Source organism: Pseudorasbora parva, chromosome 20 (genome assembly GCF_024679245.1).
Source record: "Pseudorasbora parva isolate DD20220531a chromosome 20, ASM2467924v1, whole genome shotgun sequence".
In the NCBI taxonomy this organism is placed as follows: domain Eukaryota; kingdom Metazoa; phylum Chordata; class Actinopteri; order Cypriniformes; family Gobionidae; genus Pseudorasbora; species Pseudorasbora parva.
In genome coordinates, this window is record NC_090191.1 from 3,387,273 (window position 1) to 3,408,612 (window position 21,340).

Sequence of the window (21,340 nt, forward strand, 5' to 3'; positions counted from 1 at the left end):
GAGACTGGAGCTGAAAGGAGGAAACATTATATTACCATACCGCAGAGAGGGAAACGAGAGAGATAGAGAGAGATCTGAGCGAGCGGCAGACAGACACTGATTCACCACAAGAGCTTTTCAAAGCTTCTGTTCTCCAGTGCAGCTGTGATCAATGAGTCTTCCAGCGTTCTGATTGGAGGAGGAGGACGAGTGGGAGGAGCCGAGAGTAATCAGGCCTTGAGTGATTGATCAGCTCCTTCACTGCATCTCTGGTCCGTGCTGCGTTCCAGTTGGTTTTTATCATGCCCTTCACTGGCGGAAACTTTGCAATGGACTGAACTGGAACGCCCTGAGCCCTTGATCACTTGGAATCCACTATTGAGTTGATATATTATTTTTTTTTTTTCCTTTACGAAATTGTTTAATGCATCATTCTATATGTATATGGATGTTTTTGGGTTGTTTTAAATGTTTTTTACATATCATAGAGTTGTTTGAGGTGGGGTAAATTAAACGCGATATGTGGTGACGTCACAATCACGTTGCATTGTGGTATATGAAGTTGCCTGAAGTGTACATATGAAGTAGACATGCTCACTCGGTCAAAATCGAGGGAGCAAGGCTCTGTCCATATAAATTTCCCTTGTCCACTTCACGAAGTGGAACGCACTTCAAAATGGCGTCGAAATTCCCTCAAGGGGAAGTGCTTAGGGAAGTTTGCAAGTGCGTGTGTTAAAGTGGAGTGGAACGCAGCACCTGTCCCAAATGGCACACTTCATGTGCACTTTCGGTCTTGTGAACTTACAATGGCCGTCGGGGTGTCCAATTCGTCATTTCAGCTTAAAGAAGGGTGCTCATGAGCGCCCCCTTTGCGGTTGCTATGCGCCCTCGATGCGCACTTCAGCTGAGCCCGCAAGTTTTCGAGCTATGCAGAGGACATCTACCCGGCAGTCAAAGCGGCATTACGTCGTGAAAGTGTGGACTCGGAGGAAGACCGTGAGGGTTTAGGATGCCATTTGGGACAGGGCCTATCTGGTTAAAGTCGGTGAAACAGGGAAGTTTCGTAGGCTATGTTTAGACTGCTCGATAAAATCCAATTTTTTTGCATATCCAGACTTTATCCAGATGTTTTTTTGAAAGTCTGGACAGTGAAAAACACAAAATCAGTTGTATTTAACAATAGCCAACAGTCTCCTTCACCATAGCCGTTTTGCTTTTGGGTGAATATACAGCACCGTGAGCAACATCTGAGGGAATTCACCAGGAAAATAAGAAAGCAGTTCAATATCGTGGCCACACAAGCTCTATAAAAGCCCTTGTTTTCATCAGACCAATAAAAGAAAAGTGTTTTTAATACAAAGAAAAAAAATCAACCTTCACATAATTATGTTCAGTTATGCACTCAATACTTGGTCAGGAATCCTTTTGCAGAAATCATCAGTATTAAAACAATAAAAGACCTGAAATATTTCAGTTGGTTTGCAATGAATCTAAAATATATGAAAGTTTAATTTTTATCATTACATTATGGAAAATAATGAACTTTATCACAATATGCTAATTTTTGAGAAGGACCTGTATATATATATATATATATATATAAATTTAGAGAGAGAGAGAGAGAGAGAGAGAGAGATGATTCTTCTCATTTTTTATTTGAGCCACAGCCACATTTTTCTTGGCAATTTCTCAGCCACGGCACAACCGCTCTTAAACTTGACTCGCATAATCACGTACGGACACAGGTGAGGAAATTTCTTCCAACACTTTAGGGGAGTCAGCGCACGATATGACTGAACACCAGATCGATGGGACTAAAGCCTAATGATTCCTGTAAACCCCTCATCCCAGTCTGCTCACAACATGGTCTTAAGAGTCTGCTGAAAACGTTCCGGCGTACCTTTGGACTCCGGATGGTAGGCGCTCGATAACTGATGTTTCAGCCCGAACTCCTCTTCTCCTGTGAGAAGAGGTCAAATCAGACTCTTGATCTGTCAGTTATTTCCTAACCAAATTTAAAAGAAGAGATTGTTAGGACTCAAAGTAGTAGATCGAAACCACTTCTACAGAAAGTACAAAATCAGCCATTACCGCTCCTTGATTCAACCACAGAAAATATTCAACCATTCAACACTGCTTTAATCTATAAGATAATAATGAGGGTAATACAATCAAACAGTTTTTACTGACCACACATGCTAATGACAATTAAATAGATTAGCTACGTAGCGTAGCTTTCCCATCGAGGCAGGTTTTTCCCACAGAGAAGAGGGCATGTGATGAGCTTTGCCTGCAGTCTTTTAGTTTCTATTGTTTTATGACTTTTAAAAAAGGCATTAATTCTCATTCTACAACTGTGTGTTCTTTCATTCTGAGTGGAAAATATATGAGTTTATTTATCATAATTATCATATGTGTAGATATATCATTAGTGTAGCTGTAGGCTATTTCAGTCCATTCCTTTGGTTACGTGCCAATCGTAGTAAATGTGAGGGAACGTCTAAATAAAATCAATGTCTATGCCACATAACTTGCCTGGATCCCCTGAATGAAGGATGAAGCTGTGACTGAAGAGATTTTTAGTTCATTAGATGTTCATCTGAGGAGAATAACACACTGTAGATCATTCTAGTCAAGAACTGTTATAAAACAAGGCAAATAACTTTTCCTATATAGTTTAAAACACTTACATAGATGTGATCATTAGGATGCAGTTTCACTGAAGTTATTAATGGTGTTGTCCTGATTCTCTGTCACTTATTCTTTGAGTGTCTGTCTGAGACTGACCTCTAGTGGACACTTTATGATCTGTGACTTTATGATCAGACTTTTGTACACGTCACTCCAACACAGAACCAGGAAGCAGGAATCACATTTCAGGAAAACAGAAACTGGAGTGAAGTTGAGCTGTTGTGTGTTTGTGTCTTTGTATTCATGCAGTAAAATGGCAGAAGCCAGAATTTCAGTGGATCAGGATGAGTTCCTGTGTCCAGTGTGTCTGGATCTCCTGAAGGATCCAGTGACAACTTCCTGTGGACACAGTTACTGTAAGATCTGTATTACGGGCTGCTGGGATCAGGAGGATCAGATGAGAGTCTACAGCTGCCCTCAGTGCAGACAGACCTTCAGTCCAAGACCTGCTTTAGCTAAAAACACCATGCTGGCTGAAGTGGTGGACAAACTGAAGAAGACTAAACTTCCTGATGACTGTTACGCTGGAGCTGGAGATGTGCAGTGTGACGTCTGTACTGGAAGAAAACACAAAGCCGTCAAGTCCTGTCTGGTGTGTCTGGAGTCTTTCTGTCAAACTCATTTTGACCGTCATGAGGACTATCACTCCCGTAAGCCACATAAAGTGACTGAAGCCACTGGACGACTGCAGGAGATGATCTGCCAGAAACACGACAAGCTCCTTGAGGTTTTCTGCCGCACTGATCAGACGTGTATATGTGTGCTGTGCATGATGGATGAACATAAAAACCACGACACTGTATCAGCTGCAGCTCAGAGGACAGAGAAACAGGTATGAACTTTAAACCACACACTGATGAAATAATGCTGACACTGTTTATAGGGACCTTCTAAAACACCAAATGTGGCTTAATGTATTAAGAGAGTGTTATTATCAGACTAAACTCAGTAAACGTTTTATATTTGACAAAAAAAATGTGCAACAATGTTAAAACAGTTGTGTTGTGCAGCGACAGATTAAATCGCTTAACGTGAAAAATGCTTAATGTATAAGACACTGTTATAAACAGACCAAACTAAGGAAATATCATATTAATAAAGTATTCCATGTAAAACAAAATCAGATGAGCCCAGAATATGAACACAATGCTTATATTTTATTACTTTATATTTTATATAAAACTTATTTTTGCAACAATGTTGAGACATTTCTGTTGTGAAGTGACAGGTTAGTAGCAAAGAAATAAAACAAAACAAAGGAGAGATTTGAGACCGAGACATATCAGGGAAAATGAAGAGGTGGAAAAGGGAAGTGAAGGTGCAGTTTAATAGAGCCTTTTATTCTGATGTATTAAAATCTTATTAAAACCTTTAATTATTCTGCATGGCCTGAGCCTAAGGATCTAAACCTTTTTTATGTGATGTTTCTGCTGTCATCGGTTTGTCTTTAGCACCAGCTGAAGGAGACGCAGAGGTCGTTCCAGCAGAGGATCCAGCAGAGAGAGAAAGATCTTCAGCAGCTGAGAGAGGCTGTGGAGGCTCATAAGGTGAGTCTGGAGAAGAAGAGCAGTTTGAGAAGTCTCAGTCAGGACTCACTGAAGCCACTGTGTGATTGTGATGTGTGTCCTAACAGCGCTCGGCACAGACAGCAGTGGAGGACAGTGAGAGGATCTTCACTGAGCTCATCCGCTCCATTGAGAGAAGCCGCTCTGAGGCCACACAGCGGATCAGAGATCAGGAAAAGACTGCAGTGAGTCGAGCTGAAGGACGACTGGAGCGACTGGAGCAGGAGATCAATGATCTGAGGAGGAGAGACGCTGAGCTGGAGCAGCTTTCACACACACAGGATCACATCCATTTCCTGCAGGTAACAGAGATCTAGAAGAACGAGAGACTCACAGAGAAACATTTCATGAGAGCAGAATGAGCCGTTTACACACATTGGCCCTCATTTATCAATCTTGCGTAGAAACGGGCGTATATGTGGGCGTAAGATTATGCTTACACTCCTCTCACCGCCTGATTTATGAAGCTGTGCGCACCTCTGCAATCCAGGTGTACGCAATACTTGCCCCTGATAAATGCCGTGGCTGAAAATGATTGTCATTAGAATAACACACCCCTCTATGAAGTGCCACTCAGTGACAGCAGAGGGCGCTGATGAACTGCAGAATGCAGTGCTTACCCCGGAAACCCCGGAAACAAAAGCAACTGCGCTAGTTAAGGAGTTTTTAGAACAGCCATTCGTTTTTGTAATCTCAATGTTGTTCATCACTAGCCTGACAAGCCTGACCCACATCAAGATGTTTGGTCTGGAAACTCACCATTGACAGCTCAATCCGAGGGGCGGGATAAACGGTTGTCTTTCAAACTCCCTCTGCACGTGATAGGATAGCGCTACACCAACCAGAGCAACGAAGGTTAAGCAGAGCTCGCTGATAGATTAAACACTCGCCGTATCCGGTCGGCTAAACTCCGAACACATCGTGCCTTTTTAAGAATGACTTCAGTGCCGTTCTTTGTTCTTTTCTCAGAGAAAAGCTCAACTCCAAGTCTTCCAGAGTCGCGGTCAAAGCTGATTTGAAAGACCGCTGTTCGTCAGTTTCTGTGTTTACTAGAAGCACGCAAACGCAACTCGGCCGTCGTCATTATGGCCCCGCCCGCCGACTCTATACACGATGTGATTGGCCCGGCAAGAGTTAGGGGAATACAGCTCAGAAGGGTATTGAGAGTTGCTAGACGACACTCGCAGGCAGATTAGATTTGCTGCCGCTTGGGTGCGTCTACATTTCTAGGCTAGTTCATCACAGCCTCAGCAATTAATACTTAAAGACTTAATAGGCTATTTATTTTCAAACTTAAACAATATGTTTTAATTTGGACTACAACATGCCCTAATGATTAGAATTTTTTGGGTTATTTGTCCAAAAGACATACGACTTCATTAGTTAACATGTTAATTCATTATTACCAAACTGACAATGAAAAATACTTATAAAGAATTAATTATTCTAAGTAATGTTAATTTCTTAGTTGCTGTTTGATAACAAAATAACTTTTTTAATGGACCTAAGATAAACTAACAATGATCAGTATTTCTTAACTAACATTACCAAAAACATTATACTTTCTGTACCAAATGTAGCTATTGCTCAATCTGAGTTAATGCATTAAATAATGAGACCTTATATTAATTTGTTACCTGTTGTTCTTTATAGCCTAATTCTTTTGCACTTTAATCTGTTTGAAAATTGTACTTTTACAGCTATGGAAAAAATTAAGAGACCACTTAACATTGATTTCTCTTAATTTTTTCCAGAGCTGTATATATTTCTGGTGCATTTTATTATTGTATTTAAACATTCAGTTATTTTCGTTATTACAAAAATAGTTCTTAAAGCTGTTACGCTATGACAACACTTTTTTTGCAACTTATTTCAATATCGTGATAATATCGTATACCGTTATGAAAGCTTCAGCAATTAACCGCAACATGAAAAATTAATATCGGCACATGCCTAGTGGAGTACAATTCATTCACATTAATAATTGGATGACAATTTGTAAGATTCTTCTTTTATTATTATTATGATTTTTATTATTAAAGGTGGGGTAAGTGCTATCTGGTAACCGTTGTTGGTATTTCAAATCACCAAACCAAACACGCCCCTACCCCTAAAAGTGTCTCGCCCCTATTGTGAAAGCGCCGCCCCACACATACGTAAACCCAGAGGCAACGACTATGGCAGAATCTCTGTATATCTAATCCAGGTTGACTATTCAATGAAAAAGTCATCCCTTCTATCACAAAAACACAAACCGTTCTTGTGAACAACTCGATTGTACACGAGCAAGACAGTCCAATTAACGAACATATTACAATTATGACCAGATTAGTTACAGCAATCACAAAAACACACACAAACCGTTCTCATGAACAACTCGATAGTACACAAGCACACGGTCCAGCTAACGACATATTACAATTATGACAAGATTAGAGTCATAGCGATCATAAAATCACAAACTGTTCTCATGAACAACTTTATTGCATGAGCCGACAGTCCAGCTAACGACATATTACAATTATGACTGGATAAGGGTTATATAGATCATGAAAAGAGTAAGCAAACATATATTATGAGTATAGTGTCTTACTTGTCGGAGACATTGTGTGAGCTGATGCTTGAAGCACAGTGAGGAGATTTAGATGCTCCATACGGTGTGGAAATGAACGGGTCTTTATCATTGCTGTAGTGAGACACAATACGATCGCAATTGGACTAACAAGTGAACATGACACACGAGCATAGTCAAGCAGCAAATATTAGGCTAGTTCTCGGCTAATGTCCGTCCTGTGTGACTCGTGTGTTTTGAATAATGACGTGCACAGAGCGAGAGCGAGCGCTCTTCTCACCATCAATAGTAGACACGCCCCTTACCTGCTGATTGGCTACAAGTTTGTTATTCCACTCGGCCTGTGTCCTTTTTCTAAAACGGTTTTGAAATAAGACTTACCCCACCTTTAATGACGCTTATTGTTATTTAGAAGAAGAAGAATGTAATTTTTATTAGGTTGTCAGTCTGAATTATTTAGTCCCAGTCCGTGCGCAGCTGCCGGGCCTAACCCTGAACCGTCAGGTTAAGCGCACAGGCTCGCAGCTGGAGGAATACAGGCCTACAAATCAAACGCTTTGGTATAGTCACACAAATTAAACTAAAAGTCCATGTTGCACAAAAATAAACACTGAATTTTATAATTACTATGTTGTTTTATTTATACAGTGGGTCATAATATAGCATATCTTTGTCAGTGCGTTTTGTGGTGTTAGGAATTGTTCAAACGTGCGGACACCACCTCCTGAGCTGGCGTAGGATTTGAGCATGCCGTACGCCAACGTACATATTGATAAATCTCAAAGTCACCGTGGGTTTGGGTGTAGGCTGGAAATTTGGTGTACGCACTTTTGATAAATGAGGGCCAATGTGTTTAATTAAAGATCAATGGACCATACTTAGAATAATATGAGAAATGCTGAAATATTTCCTTTAATAATCCAACTGTAGCCTATTATTTGTTCAATACTTTATTAAAAGTTAAATTAGCCAAAATCCAAGCCTATTAAATTATTATTTAGTAATTCTACAAACCGATTCCAAAAAATTTGGAACGCTGTACAAATTGTGAATAAAAACAGAATGCATTGATGTGAATTTCAATATTTTTTTCAGAATACAACATAGATGACATATCAAATGTTTAAACAGAGAAAAATGATAATTTTAAGGGAAAAATAAGTTGATTTTAAATTTCATGGCATCAACACATCTCAAAAAAGTTGGGACAAGGCCATGTTTACTTGTTTTTATAACAGTCTGCAAACGTCTGGGGAGAAGACAAGTTGCTCAAGTTTAGGAATATGAATGTTGTCCCATTCTTGTCTAATACAGGCTTCTAGTTGCTCAACTGTCTTAGGTCTTCTTTGTCACTTCTTCCTCTTTATGATGCGCCAAATGTTTTCTGTGGGTGAAAGATACAGTGTATGTCTCTGAGCACCTTGGCCTGATGGACCTGAAGGATGGCCATAGCATGCAGAGCAGACTCGGCCTGGCCCGCAGCCTTATAGGCCTTGCCCACCATTGTGGATGAGAACCTACAGGCCTTGGACGGGTGCTTTGGGTTGCCATGGCGATGCACTCTGGAGACACAGCTGCATTGCAACAGAGCGCTCGACGGGGGGAACCCCAGTGGACCCTTTCACCACGCCGCTACCGAGAGCAGTGAAGGCGGAAGCGGCTGCCGAGTGTTCGCGAAAAGAAATCAGGGATGTCCATGACTTCAGCACCTCTTCATGCTCCTCTGGGAAGAAGGGCACTGGGGGCTGACGGGTGCGGTCGACACGGGCCGCCCCCAGATACCAATCGTCCAGACTCGAGCACTCAGGATATGGCGGAGGGTTCCACTCAACCCAGATGCTCTCGGCCGCCCGGGTTAGCATGGTTGTCAGCTCCGTTTCAGACTCTGGCAATGCTGACACTCCCGAGGTAGGCAGCACTGCGGAATCCTCATCTCCGGAGGAATCCAGTCCACTTTGTGACGCGGCGATCGACATGAAACGAAATGCTGGGCCCAGGACAGGAAACACCAGCACCCTCATCTGGTAACACTATGGCCCGAGGAATGTTCGTCAGGTTGGCCCACACCAAAGAGCACGTCAGACGGACTAACCTGCCGACCGGACCCAGGAACGGAGCCCAGGCGAGACATCTTTAAAAAGATGCGCCGCGTACAGCTCTTTTAGAGGAGTTTTACTCAAGCAGAGTGTGGAGACGTCCAGGAAGAACGCGCACACTTGCACAGACCACTGCACAGATTGACAGGAATGCAGAACTTGCTGGAATGCGCCGTATCACCAACACTCTGGGAAAACACTCGTCTTGCAGAGATATAAACGCTCAGGAAGGCAAGTAGAACTCGGCTCCGAAGCAGAAACATAAATGCGTGACTGAAATGCAACGCCGTTTATACCCACGCGGTGGGGCGGAGTTGCATTATGCAAATTCCTCAGACCCATGACATTTTCATGCCATTGGATAATTTTGATTGAGATCGAAGGCAGCTGGTCTCTAAGCGAAACCCCCGTTTCGTCAGTACTGATGTAATTTGGAGTGTACTGACTGAAAGGGAACTAATGCTATTATTCCTAATGAGACAGTTTTATGCAAAGGTTTTGGCACCCCTTATAATTATCAAAATTTCAGTTTATAATCTGCTGGGCTTTCGAAGCCACAACTTCATTTGGAATTAATGTATACCTTATGTAAGGGATAATGTACACCCAGCCGGTTGTTATCGCAGAATAAACCCCGACAGAGTGATCAGGACCCCGACGCGAAGTGGATTTATATATATATATATATATAAATGTGATAATATCTAGGTGAAATAGTCTCTATGTGCTGGGATTAATCTGACTTTGGTGACGTGAGACAGCTAGCAGATGGTCGGTTTAGCCAGTTATGGTTTATTTTTCTCCATCATGCCTTGATGGATTTTTGGTTCCTTGCCACTGTTGCCTTTGGCTTGGCTTGCTTACTAAAATTTCACAATTTTTTGTTATCTAAGTCTTCAACTAAATATCCAAATAAAATTAATTACTAAATTAACTGTATCAAATATATCACTGATCTGCCCACATTGTCGCTACGTGATATCTCCGCTTTCTCCAGAACGACTGTACAGCCAAATCAAATTTTGTTGCAATATTTTCCTGTTTAACACTGTGAAGCTGCTTTGAAACAATCGTAATTGTAACAGCGCTATAAAAATAAAGTTGACTTGACTTGACTTTGTTTTGAGCAGCAATGGGTTATGATGCGCAAAATATAGCCTCCCAAAAGCCTGCAGTTTTAATTTTTTTTTCTCCATTTTTTCCAGTTCTCCGGTGTTGCCTTTCACATACAGTAGTTATGGTGGCTTTAGTCCTTCCATAATGGGCTTGAATTTGATACTTCAGGGACCATGTAATAAGTTTGACTGAACGTTATGTAGGTCATTAACAACTGGATTTAGTCACCATGTTTACAGTATATCCTCGACTATTAGCTCCCTTACCTGGCAAGGCATCACACATATAATGCACGCAACAGACATGATATTATAAAGTCAAGCCTAGGTTCTCAGATATCCTTCTCATGTCACTGAATTCACCATTAATTATGATTAGTTTATGATGTTTTATATGGAATCATTGTAACACCTTTCCATCAAAACATAGGTGTAGACATCAAACGTTAAGTTCAGGAGATAAGATGAAAAACCAGACAGGCAAAATGGCCAGTACGAGGCGTATTGCAATAGTTCCATTTCTGAAAATGTTCAGGGTCCCAAACTGTACAAGTTCACCAAGTTTTATGTTTTTATGAAAACTTGGAACATCACCTCATATTTTGTACATATCACCTGGACTATATGCTAATATTGATCTTAAGTGTCAAACGCTAGAACTTTTAACTCTAATGTGATATAATGAATATGAGAAGGCTGAAGCTGAGGCTGTGAAAGTGCTGGATTGAGGAGCGTTACTAAAGATCAAATCTGACAGTAGTGCAGGTTATTGGCTGAAGTGTGGAGGTGATGAGCTTTGATTTCTGTTTCCTGTAGAGTTTCCAGTCTCTCTCAGCTCCTCCTGAATCTACAGACGTCAATGACAATCCCTTCAGTTCTCTCTCCTCTTTTGATGGAGTGACAGAATCTGTCCGTCAGCTGAAGGACAAACTGGAGGATTTCTGCAAAGAGGAGCTGAAGAAGATCTCTGACAGAGGTAAAGTCCTGGAGATTCATCTGCTCTCAGAAATCATCCTCCATCATCTCATATCATGTAGAAGATCATATTAGAAATGTCTTAGGAACGGATGCAGGGATCATTTTCTCTTGACATGATGATCACACTCTTCATGTCTGTTGATTTCCACAGTCACTTTCACCAACATTGTTCCCAGGACCAGAGACGACATCCTAAAATGTAAGTCACTGAGAAAACAAGCAGAAGAACTCACTGTGTGTGTTCATGTTCTTCCTGTAGAAGGAGAAAGAAAACATGACAGAAGAGCTTTAGAGTTGATAATGGGAATGATTTGCACAGGATATCTGGTAACACTGCTGATACAGTGTGTACGGAAATTATTCAGACTCCCTTACATTTTTCACTCTGCTATATTGCAGCCATTTGGTAATCATTTAAGTTCTTTTTTTCTCATTAATGTTCACACAGCAGTTGTTGACATTTTTGTTGATTTATTAAAAAAGAAAAACTGAAATATCACATGGTCCTAAGTATTCAGACCCTTTGCTCAGTATTTAGTAGAAGCACCCTTTTGATCTTATACAGCCATGAGTCTTTTTGGGGAAGATGCAAGAAGTTTTTCACACCTGGATTTGAGGATCCTCTGCCATTCCTCCTTGCAGATCCTCTCCAGTTCTGTCAGGTTGGATGGGAAACGTTGGTGGACAGCCATTTTCAGGTCTTTCAAGAGATGCTCAATTTGGTTTCAGTCAGGGCTCTGGCTGGGCCATTCAAGAACAGTCACAGAGTTGTTGTGAAGCCACTCCTTTGTTATTTTAGCTGTGTGCTTAGAGTCATTGTCTTGTTGAAAGATGAACCTTCGGCCCAGTCTGAGGCCTTGAGCACTCTGGAGAAGATTTTTGTCCAGGATATCTCTATACTAGGCCTCATTTATCTTTCCCTCGATTGCAACCAGTCGTCCTTTCCCTGCAGCTGAAAAACACCCCCACAGCATGATGCTGCCACCACCATGCTTCACTGTTGGGACTCTATTGTATAGGTGATGAGCAGTGCCTGGTTTTCTCCACACATACCGCTTAGAATTAAGGCCAAAATGTTCTATCTTGGTCTCATCAGACCAGAAAATCTTATTTCTCACCATCTTGGAGTCCTTCTGGTGTTTTTTTTTAGCAAGCTCCATGTGGGCTTTCATGTGTCTTGCACTGAGGAGAGGCTTTCGTCGGGACATTCTGCCATAAACCCCCGGATTGTTGAGGCCAATGTGCTCTTAGGAACCTTGAGTGCAGCAGAATTTTTTTTGTGTGTAACTTTGGCCAGATCTCATGATTCTCATTTGCTCTGACATGCACTGAGCTGTAAGGTCTTATATAGACAGGTGTGTGGCTTTCCCAATCAAGTCCAATCAGTATAATCAAACACAGCTGGACTCAAATGAAGGTGTAGAACCATCTCAAGGATGATCAGAAGAAATGGGCAGCACCCGAGTTAAATATATGAGTGTCACAGCAAAGGGTCTGAATGCTTAGGACCATGTGATATTTCAGTATCTTTTTTAATAAATCAGTCAACAATTCTGTGTTTTTCTGTCAATATGGGGTGCTGTGTGTACATTAATGAGAAAAAAATGAACTTAAATGATTTTAGCAAATGGCTGCAATATAACAAAGACTGAAACATTTAAGGGTGTCTGAATACTTTCCGTACCCACTGTATATTGAACATGAAGAGTTCAGCTACATTATAAGATCAGATTCATAATTCCTGATTCTGATGTTTTCTCTTCACCAGTTTCCCAAAAATTTACTTTAGATCCGAACACAGCGAATAAACGCCTCCGACTGTCTGAGGGGAACCAAGTGATTACTGGCACTGAAATAGAGCAGCTGTATCCTGATCATCCAGACAGATTTGATGGATATAATGCTCAGGTGTTGTGTGGAGAGTGTGTGTGTGGACGCTGCTACTGGGAGATTGAGTGGAGTGGTGATGATGTGTGTATATCAGTGTCATATAAGAGCATCAGGAGGAAGGGATGGGGTGATGAGTGTGAGTTTGGATGTAATGAACAGTCCTGGTGTTTGCTTTGCTCTTCCTCCAGTTACTCATTCACACACAATAACACACTCACTGAACTCCCTGTAAAGCCGATCAGAGGTATAATAGAGACATTTCTATTTTTAAAGCCCTTCAGCCGTAGAGTAGGAGTGTGTGTGGATCCCAGAGCAGGAACTCTGTCCTTCTACAGCGTCTCTGGAGACACAATGAGCCTCATCCACACACTCCAGACCACATTCACACACACACTCTATCCTGGGTTTACTGTTTATTATGGATCAACAGTGAAACTGTGTTGATGCACTGCAAAAAATGCTTTTCTTACTTAGAATTGTGTCTTGTTTCTAGTCCAGACATCTAAAAATTCTTAAAACAAGAAGTATTTACTAGACAAGCAAAAGTAATGGTCTTGGTTTGGGAAAAATAACTCAAAATTAAAAGAGTTTGTGCTTAAAATAAGAAAAATAATCTGTCAATGGGGTAAGGAAAATAATCTCAATTCAAACAGAAAATAATATTTTTTTTTTACCCCATTGGCAGATTATTGTGCTTATTTTAAGCAAAAACTCTTAATATTGAGTTATTTTTTGCCAAAACAAGAAAATAATTTTTACTTGTCTAGTAAATATTTCCTAATATAAGAATTTTTAGATATTTTGACTAGAAACAAGACAAAAATACTAAGAAAAGCATTGTTTGCAGTGTGAATGAGAATACACTGAAAAGAAATTCTACTTATAATGCGTTCATAATTACACTCATATCCGTAAAATAATCTTAATTTGCAGTGTTAATATTGTATGTTGTATAATGGGAAATATTGTTTTTATGGCTTCCAAGTTTCAACAAATAAATTAGCCTTAGCCTTAATGATTTATGACTTCTGTATATGCCTACTGATGATGATTTAATGCTTTTTAAATAAAACAGATAAAAATGATATATAAAATATATTGATATGTATAATTGAATGCAACCGACACAAAGTAGGAGACATAGGGACAAAAAAGTTGAGTTCCGTTTATATGAGCTCTAGACTCACTGATCACTATAACATTGTATTTCTGCTTGAACACAGGCTTGCAGTATAGATTCGGAGAGGAGGAGGGCCTTAGAGTAAAAAAGGGAACCACTACGGCTGTGTGGCTCTATAGTAAGAAAGTTAGTGCGTACTTGGGCTACGTTCAACTCCAAATTTGTATGCCCTTCACTCTCTAACTTCCCTTCATCTCGTGGGCTCGGATGTGCTTGGTTGCTTATGCTACACGAGTGGCCACTACTGGTGGAACTCACAAATAAGGTTTAAATGGAAAGCACTAAGCCCTTGATCAATTGGAAATCACTGTGGAGTCATTTATTATTCAAACCCTCTTTTCACTTATGGATCTGTTTTATGCACCATTCTATATGCTTATAAGTTGTTTGAGAAAATATATAAAATCCTATGAGCTAAAATTACACAAATGAAAAAACATCAATATTCTTTGACTGTGAACATAAGGTAGTTAGTTACAAGTATTATGGGATTAATTGTGAAAATAATTATTAGATCATACACTTACGTTAAGCACAATCTGCTGTGATGTCACAAAGTTGAATTGTGGTATATAAAGTTGCTTGAAGTGTACATCAAGAGTAGACTCGCTCCCTCTGTCGAAATCGAGGGGACGAGGGTTTGTCCACTTCATGAAGTGGAATGCACTAAAATGGTGGCAGGGATTAGCCCAGTACCTGCACGACTCATCATAGATATGAACAGAGAAAGAGCTCCAGCTACAATGTTCTTCCAAAAGACGCATGCTGTTCTGCTTATTAACTGCTAGAGCGCCAAAAGTTACAGACTGCAGCTTTTCACATGATGTGGATACAGTTTAAGGCCGTCTTTTATCATGGAACAGCACTGTAGTTTGAGATAAATAGTTGGATAATAATTAAGGAAATACTCTGATCAACATCACCATAATTGTTGAAGAAATATATATTTTTACAATAAATATTTTTGACAAAAAATATATATTTTTTGTCAATTATGTAGGGACCAGAAAATTGGCAAATTTCTTTTAACTTTCGTTTGAGCCACGGCCAAGTTTTTCTTAGCAATTTCTAAGGCACGGCACAATCGCTTTTGAACTTGACTCACATAATCACGTACGGACAGGGGTGAGGAAATTTCTTCCATTACCGAAATTTCTTCCTTTACGGAAGTCAGCACACAATATGACCGAACACCAGATCGATGGGACTAAAGCCTAATGATTTCTGTAAACCCCTCATCTCAGTCTCGACTGGTTTCAACACAGTACACTCACAACATGATCTTAAGAGTCTGCTGAAAACGTTCCGGCGTACCTTTGGACTCCGGATGGTAGGCGCTCGATAACTGATGTTTCAGCCTGAGCTCATGAAGAACCTGTGAGAAGAGGTCAAATCAGACTCTTGATCTGTATGTTATGACTTTAGGTCATCCAAATTTTGAACAAAAGTTAGTCATTTCTTTTACAACAGCTTTTGCTCTGATATTATTTACCATCTGGATTAATGGATGAGAGTTTTCCAGCAGAATCTATCCTGACTTTGAAACATTAGGGTTTTGTGTTTGAAGATAACTTCTCCCAACAGGTTGCGTTTTTGGGAGAAAGAGTTTGTCTTCATTGATATATTAATGCTTTTTGTACAAAAATCTTCTGATATATTGATGACATCATACGTGGGGGAGAGGACGCTGGCGTTGTCTGTTCGCCGCTTCTCCACCCACAAATCATGTTAATGTACTATTAGATTTAGATTTTATTTTATTTTCTTATGTTTGTGACTAGTCTAACAGTCAGAGCTACAATTGGGGCTGTTGCTGATTGCTGGCAGCCACTGAGAGGACTTTGTTCGTCGTTTCGCCGTTTTCCACCGCTTCTCTAGTGTTTATGTTTTAATTGCTGCGGTTGGTTCTGGTTTGGAGGACATTTGATGTTTCTCGCCGCGACTGCTCACTGGTGGTCTCCCTTGGGCTTAAGCTGCATGGTGGCTGAAGTTTGCACCGGGCTAGCGTCATCCGGGCCATCGTAATCGGCGTCCGGCATGATGTTGGGATGTTCCGCTTCTCGGCTGCGCCGCTGTTCCGTCCTGCATTGCGGCCGTGGAGCGGCTTGGACATCTGCGCCGGCCCCGGTGTGTCCACAGAAGTGCCCGGAAAAATTTTCTGCCTCCTGCATGGTGCTGCGGTGATCCCCATCGTTTGAATCGTCATGAAGACCCATCATCTGGTCTTCAGCTGTCGTGCCTCGGCGATGTCATCAGGACACTGCCGCTGGGAGAAAATTAAAACATGGAGTGGACAACAGTGTGCTGCGGAGCTAACAGAGACTTCCACCATCAGCTGTTTTCTGTTCACCATCAGCTCTGCTTCTGTCCACCATCAGCTGTTTTCTGTTCACCATCAGCTCTGTTTCTGTTCACCATCAGCTCTGTTTCTGTTCACCATCAGCTCTGTTTCTGTTCACCATCAGCTGTTTTCTGTTCACCATCAGCTCTGTTTCTGTTCACCATCAGCTCTGCTTCTGTTCACCATCAGCTCTGCTTCTGTTCACCATCAGCTCTGTTTCTGTTCACCATCAGTTCTGTTTTCTGTTCACCATCAACTCTGTTTCTGTTCACCATCAGCTCTTTCTGTTCTGTTTTCTGTGTTGGTTGATTGTTTGTAGTATTCTATATTTTTACTTGTTATTCATTTTTGTTGTTATAAGTGCATTATAAATAAAATCTATTATTATTATTATTATTATCTGCCAGTTTTAAAGGAAATTAAAAAAACATTTTTTAATTATTGTGGTGGCGCTCATGCCTTGTTAAGAAACACACCAATACATTTTTTTAAAGACTCCTGTGAATATTTTACATTTGACATCAGAACTGTCTCAGCACCCTGATCCTGAATTTACCAAATATTTGCTGTCTGGCCTCAAGCTGGTTTTGACCCAGGTCTCAAAGGCATTCCCTCACAAAATATGATTTGTGATAATCTCCCATCCTTTCGATACCCCAAGCTCTTGGTCGCTGGCCACCTGAAGCTTTCAAAAGCTACATTCAATCTTGGTTGACCGCTTCCACATCAAAAAGCACACCAAACCCTTATCAGCTAAACACTAACTCATTTGATTCCCGGGCTTACCCATTCGATCGCTGTGAGTATTGAACTCCTGTCGAATGGGTCGAGAGCCCTCCCAAGCGGTAACAGCTAAACGTCTTCTTGTCTGCATTAGCGGAGGCGTACCTGTCCGATCGCAGTGAATATTGAACTCCTGTCAGATGCCACAAGAAGCCCTCCCAATATAAAAGAACCAAATTGACCACCTCATCATCAGCAGGGACTGACCTTTCCGATAGCAGTGAGTATTGAACTCCCTTTGGACGCCGCAAAAGCCTTCCTAATCTAAAATAACGAACATCCACACCAACAGCGTGGATTACCTGTCCGATTGCAGTGAGTATTGAACTCCCGTCGGATGCCGCAAAAAGCCCTCCTAATATAAAATAACAAAATCGTCCACATCATCATCAGCGGAGACTTACCCGTCCGATTGCAGCGAATATTGAACTCCAGTTGGACGCCGCAAAAGCCTTCCCAATCTAAAATAACAAAATATCCACATCATCAGCAAAGCTTACCCGTCTGATCGCAGTGAGTACTGAACTCCGGTTGGATGCCGCAAAGCCTTCCCATTCTACAATAATAACTAGATGCACACATTATCAGTGGTTACCTACCCATCCGATTACAGTGAATATTGAACATCTATCGTATATAGAGCGAAAGCTCCCAATCCAGCAATCAACTGTCTCCTTGCAAAACACCACAACATCAGCCTCATCATTTATATATTTTGGGGGGGATAATTCCTGGCTGTTGTCTGAAGCTAATTTTTGCATTTATGGGGGGATACTCTTGTGTTTGGGCCAGTTACCGAGCTCAGAGCCCTCTCCCCGGACAGCACACCAAATACGTTTACCATTTAGTTTACTAACTATCTGTAACGGATCACTGAGAAAAGAAGCTGAGAGAGAATCCATTTGCATGCACACATTTAATTCCAGGACCCCTCAGAAGAGTACAGGGACATCAGAAACAGAACACAAACATGATCCATACCAGAGAACAGTAAACGCAGGTCAGAACATAACTTACAATTAACGACTAGCAAACCCTACATGAAAACCAAGACCATAAATACACAAAACATTGAGTAGATAGACTGCAGGTGTGTACGATGAAGGTAACCATAACAACTGATAAGACAAGGAGACAGAGAAACCAAACAGGAAAAGAACATAGAAACAATGAAAATAGAAAGCATTTCAACATAAATGTCCATACAAAACAAAAGACCCAGAGCTGGAATCGTGACATAAATTCCCTTAAATGGAATGGCTACCAGACATTCCTATAAGGTCCAGGAGGGAATTGGAGCTGAGGTAGACCCAGGGGCGGGATGGCGGGGTAGACCCAGGGCGGAACAGGAGGGATAGGAATGACAGACCAGGGAGGAATTTAGAGTTCGGGAGGCCAGTGCGGCGTGGGCAGAGCACAGCTCCTGGGGAGAGAGCAGGCAGAGAAAGATGCCTGGGCAGCGCGTCTGGGATGGCATCAATATCTGTGACGTCTCTGTGATTGAAACCACTGGAATAGGGACTGCCGTAGCAGAGACCACCGGGGCAGGGACCACTGGAGCAGAGACCACCCGAGCAGAGATCACCAGAGAAGGGACCACTGGAGCAGAGACCACCCGAGCAGTGACCACCGGAGCAGAGATCACCAGAGAAGGGACCACCGGGGCAGGGACCACCCGAGCAATGACCACCGGAGCAGAGATCACCAGAGAAGGGACCACTGGAGCAGAGACCACCCGAGCAGAGATCACCAGAGAAGGGACCACCGGGGCAGGGACCACAGCAGCAGGCACCGCAGCAGCAGAGACTACCGGGGCAGGGACCACTGGAACAGGGACCACCCGAACAGTGACCACCAGAGAAGGGACCACCGGCAGAAGGGACCACTGGAGCAGACACCACCAGAACAGAGACCACCGGAGCAGAGATCACCAGAGAAGGGACCACTGGAGTAGAGACATTTTAGATATTTCCAGAGATGCTCACAAGTCTCTGGGCTCGAGTCCAAGTCTCAAGTCTCTGGGCTCGAGACCAAGTCAAGTCTCTGGGCTTGAGTCCAAGTCAAGTCTCAAGTCTCTAGGCTTGAGTCCAAGTCAAGTCTATTTATTATAATAAGTCTCTTAAGTGTTGCATCACGTATGGCGACCCATCCAGGCTGTGTAGAACACTGCAAAGCTATAGGAATTCAAAGCATGTAATATGTTATTTTGACACCTATCTCTATTAACATACCGTATCAGCTTTGATTTTGTTATATAACTGTAAACAGGGTATTGCAACATGACAAAAACAAAAAGAATGCTTTACCTTTAAGATAATATCTGCATTTTGCCTTAGCATAAATGCACAGTAACCTATACAGTACAGACCAAAAATTTAGGTTCTGAAGAAAAAGGACTCCCTTGTCTGTCGCTGAATTATAATGATAATGCGGACCTGTGAGAGCACCAGCACCACAACATACTTGGAGGAGGTCCATATTCCATGAGTAGGAATAGAGCGTGGCCCCTTTAAGAGCTGCGCTGAACTGTGCCGCGATTCACGCGAACAGTGTGAGTAACACCGACTTGGGAGCGCTCTTGTTCAGAAAACTAACCTGCGTATTCATTTTAGCCGATTTAATGTATTTAGTTCAATAAAACACATGTAGTATAAGCAGTGATGGTGTTAATGATTTACCTCCAGCTTCAGTCCATCGCGCTCGGCAGGCAGAGAATGCGCTCAGTCAAAAACGCACTTTTCGATCTGGAGTCTAATAAAAGTTAAGTAGAAAATATGGTATCTTATGTAGGCTATAACTGCACTTTTCAGAGTAATGTTATTGTTAACCCTTTTCTTCCCCTATTAATGTTTGCTACTGCTGCATTACTAGCCTACGTCTATGGCTGATGTCAATTTCTCCAACTACTGGCCACAGATCAAACAGAAAATGTGCACTGCGTTAATAAAATTAGTGCCGTTAAAATGCGTTAATTTTGACTGCCCTACTAAAAATAAATATTGTTCACGAGTCCCGCAGCTCGAGTCCGAGTCGAGTCTGAAGTCTTTCGAGGACGAGTCTCAAGTCGAGTCTGAAGTAACTGTATGTGCGACTTAAGTCGCACTCGAGTCCGAGTCTCAAACTCGAGTCCCCATCTCTGGATATTACTATTTATAAAAACTAATACGGTTGTCTTCATGAATACAGATTGTAACACCATCCTGCATGCAAAGAGTGTTAATCCCAAAAATTTAATGGAAAGTAAAGAGGGATGGTGAGGTTAGATGTGAATATTGAGTGAATTCAATGAGAGTTGCAGTTCATATATGACTGGGTTTACTTGACGGAGGATGGTGATGGTATCATGTGATGGTGATATGTCTTTTGCAGCTTGATTTACCTTGTTGAGAGCTACACCTTATTCCCGGGTCGGTAGGTTGGCTTCGGACCGTTGGACGTTACACACTGCCGTTGAAGACGATGGTGTGCTTCGTCCCAGACTCTTGCTCTCCCTGATCCAGAAATCCACAGCTGGAATATCTGAAGGTTCCCCAGATCATAAGAACTGGTGACAGAGAACACACTGGAACGGGGTCAGGCCGGTGGATGACCAGTTGAGGGAGTTCTGGGCATACTCAGTCCAGGTGAGGAACTGAATCCAGGAGTTCTGGGCATACTCAGTCCAGGTGAGGAACTGAATCCAGGAGTTCTGGGCATACTCAGTCCAGGTGAGGAACTGAATCCAGGAGTTCTGGTGACCATGGCAAAAGGTTATAAGTAACTACATGTCAACCTAATCTAACCCTAACCCAACCAGTCTTCTAATACTCTACTAACACTATAATGAGAGCTAATAGATATGTAGTGCAATGTTACTCATAGTCAACAGAATCTGTTAAAGAGACCATCAAAATACAGGGAAACCCATTTATTCATATTCATATAAATGTTGTCCAACACACAAGAGCATTTAAGCATTAAAACATGTCTTGATATCAACACATTCATGAGGCACAACACAACAACCAACAAGTTGAAGGCCTACATGTGTCCACTATTTCACAGTTATCCGCCTGTAATATTTTACAACAAGTCCATTTCCAAACCCTAACTGTGAATTTAAAAGAAAAGATTTTTAGAACTTAAAACAGTAGACCAAAACCACTTCTAC

The 21,340-nt window shown here is 41.6% G+C and overlaps 1 protein-coding gene across 3 annotated transcripts; it reads left to right on the top strand.

Moving 5' to 3' along the window:
• Nucleotides 1-2,838: 2,838 nt before the first annotated feature.
• LOC137049236 (E3 ubiquitin/ISG15 ligase TRIM25-like) lies at nt 2,839-20,782 on the top strand. Of its 3 annotated transcripts, none has more exons than XM_067427723.1 (6): nt 2,839-3,502; nt 4,122-4,217; nt 4,304-4,537; nt 10,835-10,994; nt 11,148-11,195; nt 12,765-13,393. In XM_067427723.1, the coding sequence occupies exons 1-6, from the start codon at nt 2,924-2,926 to the stop codon at nt 13,328-13,330; spliced, it is 1,683 nt and encodes a 560-aa protein (XP_067283824.1). In that variant the 5' UTR covers nt 2,839-2,923; the 3' UTR covers nt 13,331-13,393. The 3 variants fall into 3 exon arrangements, with proteins under 3 accessions (XP_067283824.1, XP_067283825.1, XP_067283826.1); XM_067427724.1 differs by lacking the exon at nt 12,765-13,393 and adding an exon at nt 20,606-20,782 and having other exon boundaries at nt 2,845-3,502; XM_067427725.1 differs by lacking the exon at nt 12,765-13,393 and adding an exon at nt 20,560-20,579 and having other exon boundaries at nt 2,846-3,502.
• The last annotated feature ends 558 nt before the right edge of the window (nt 20,783-21,340 follow it).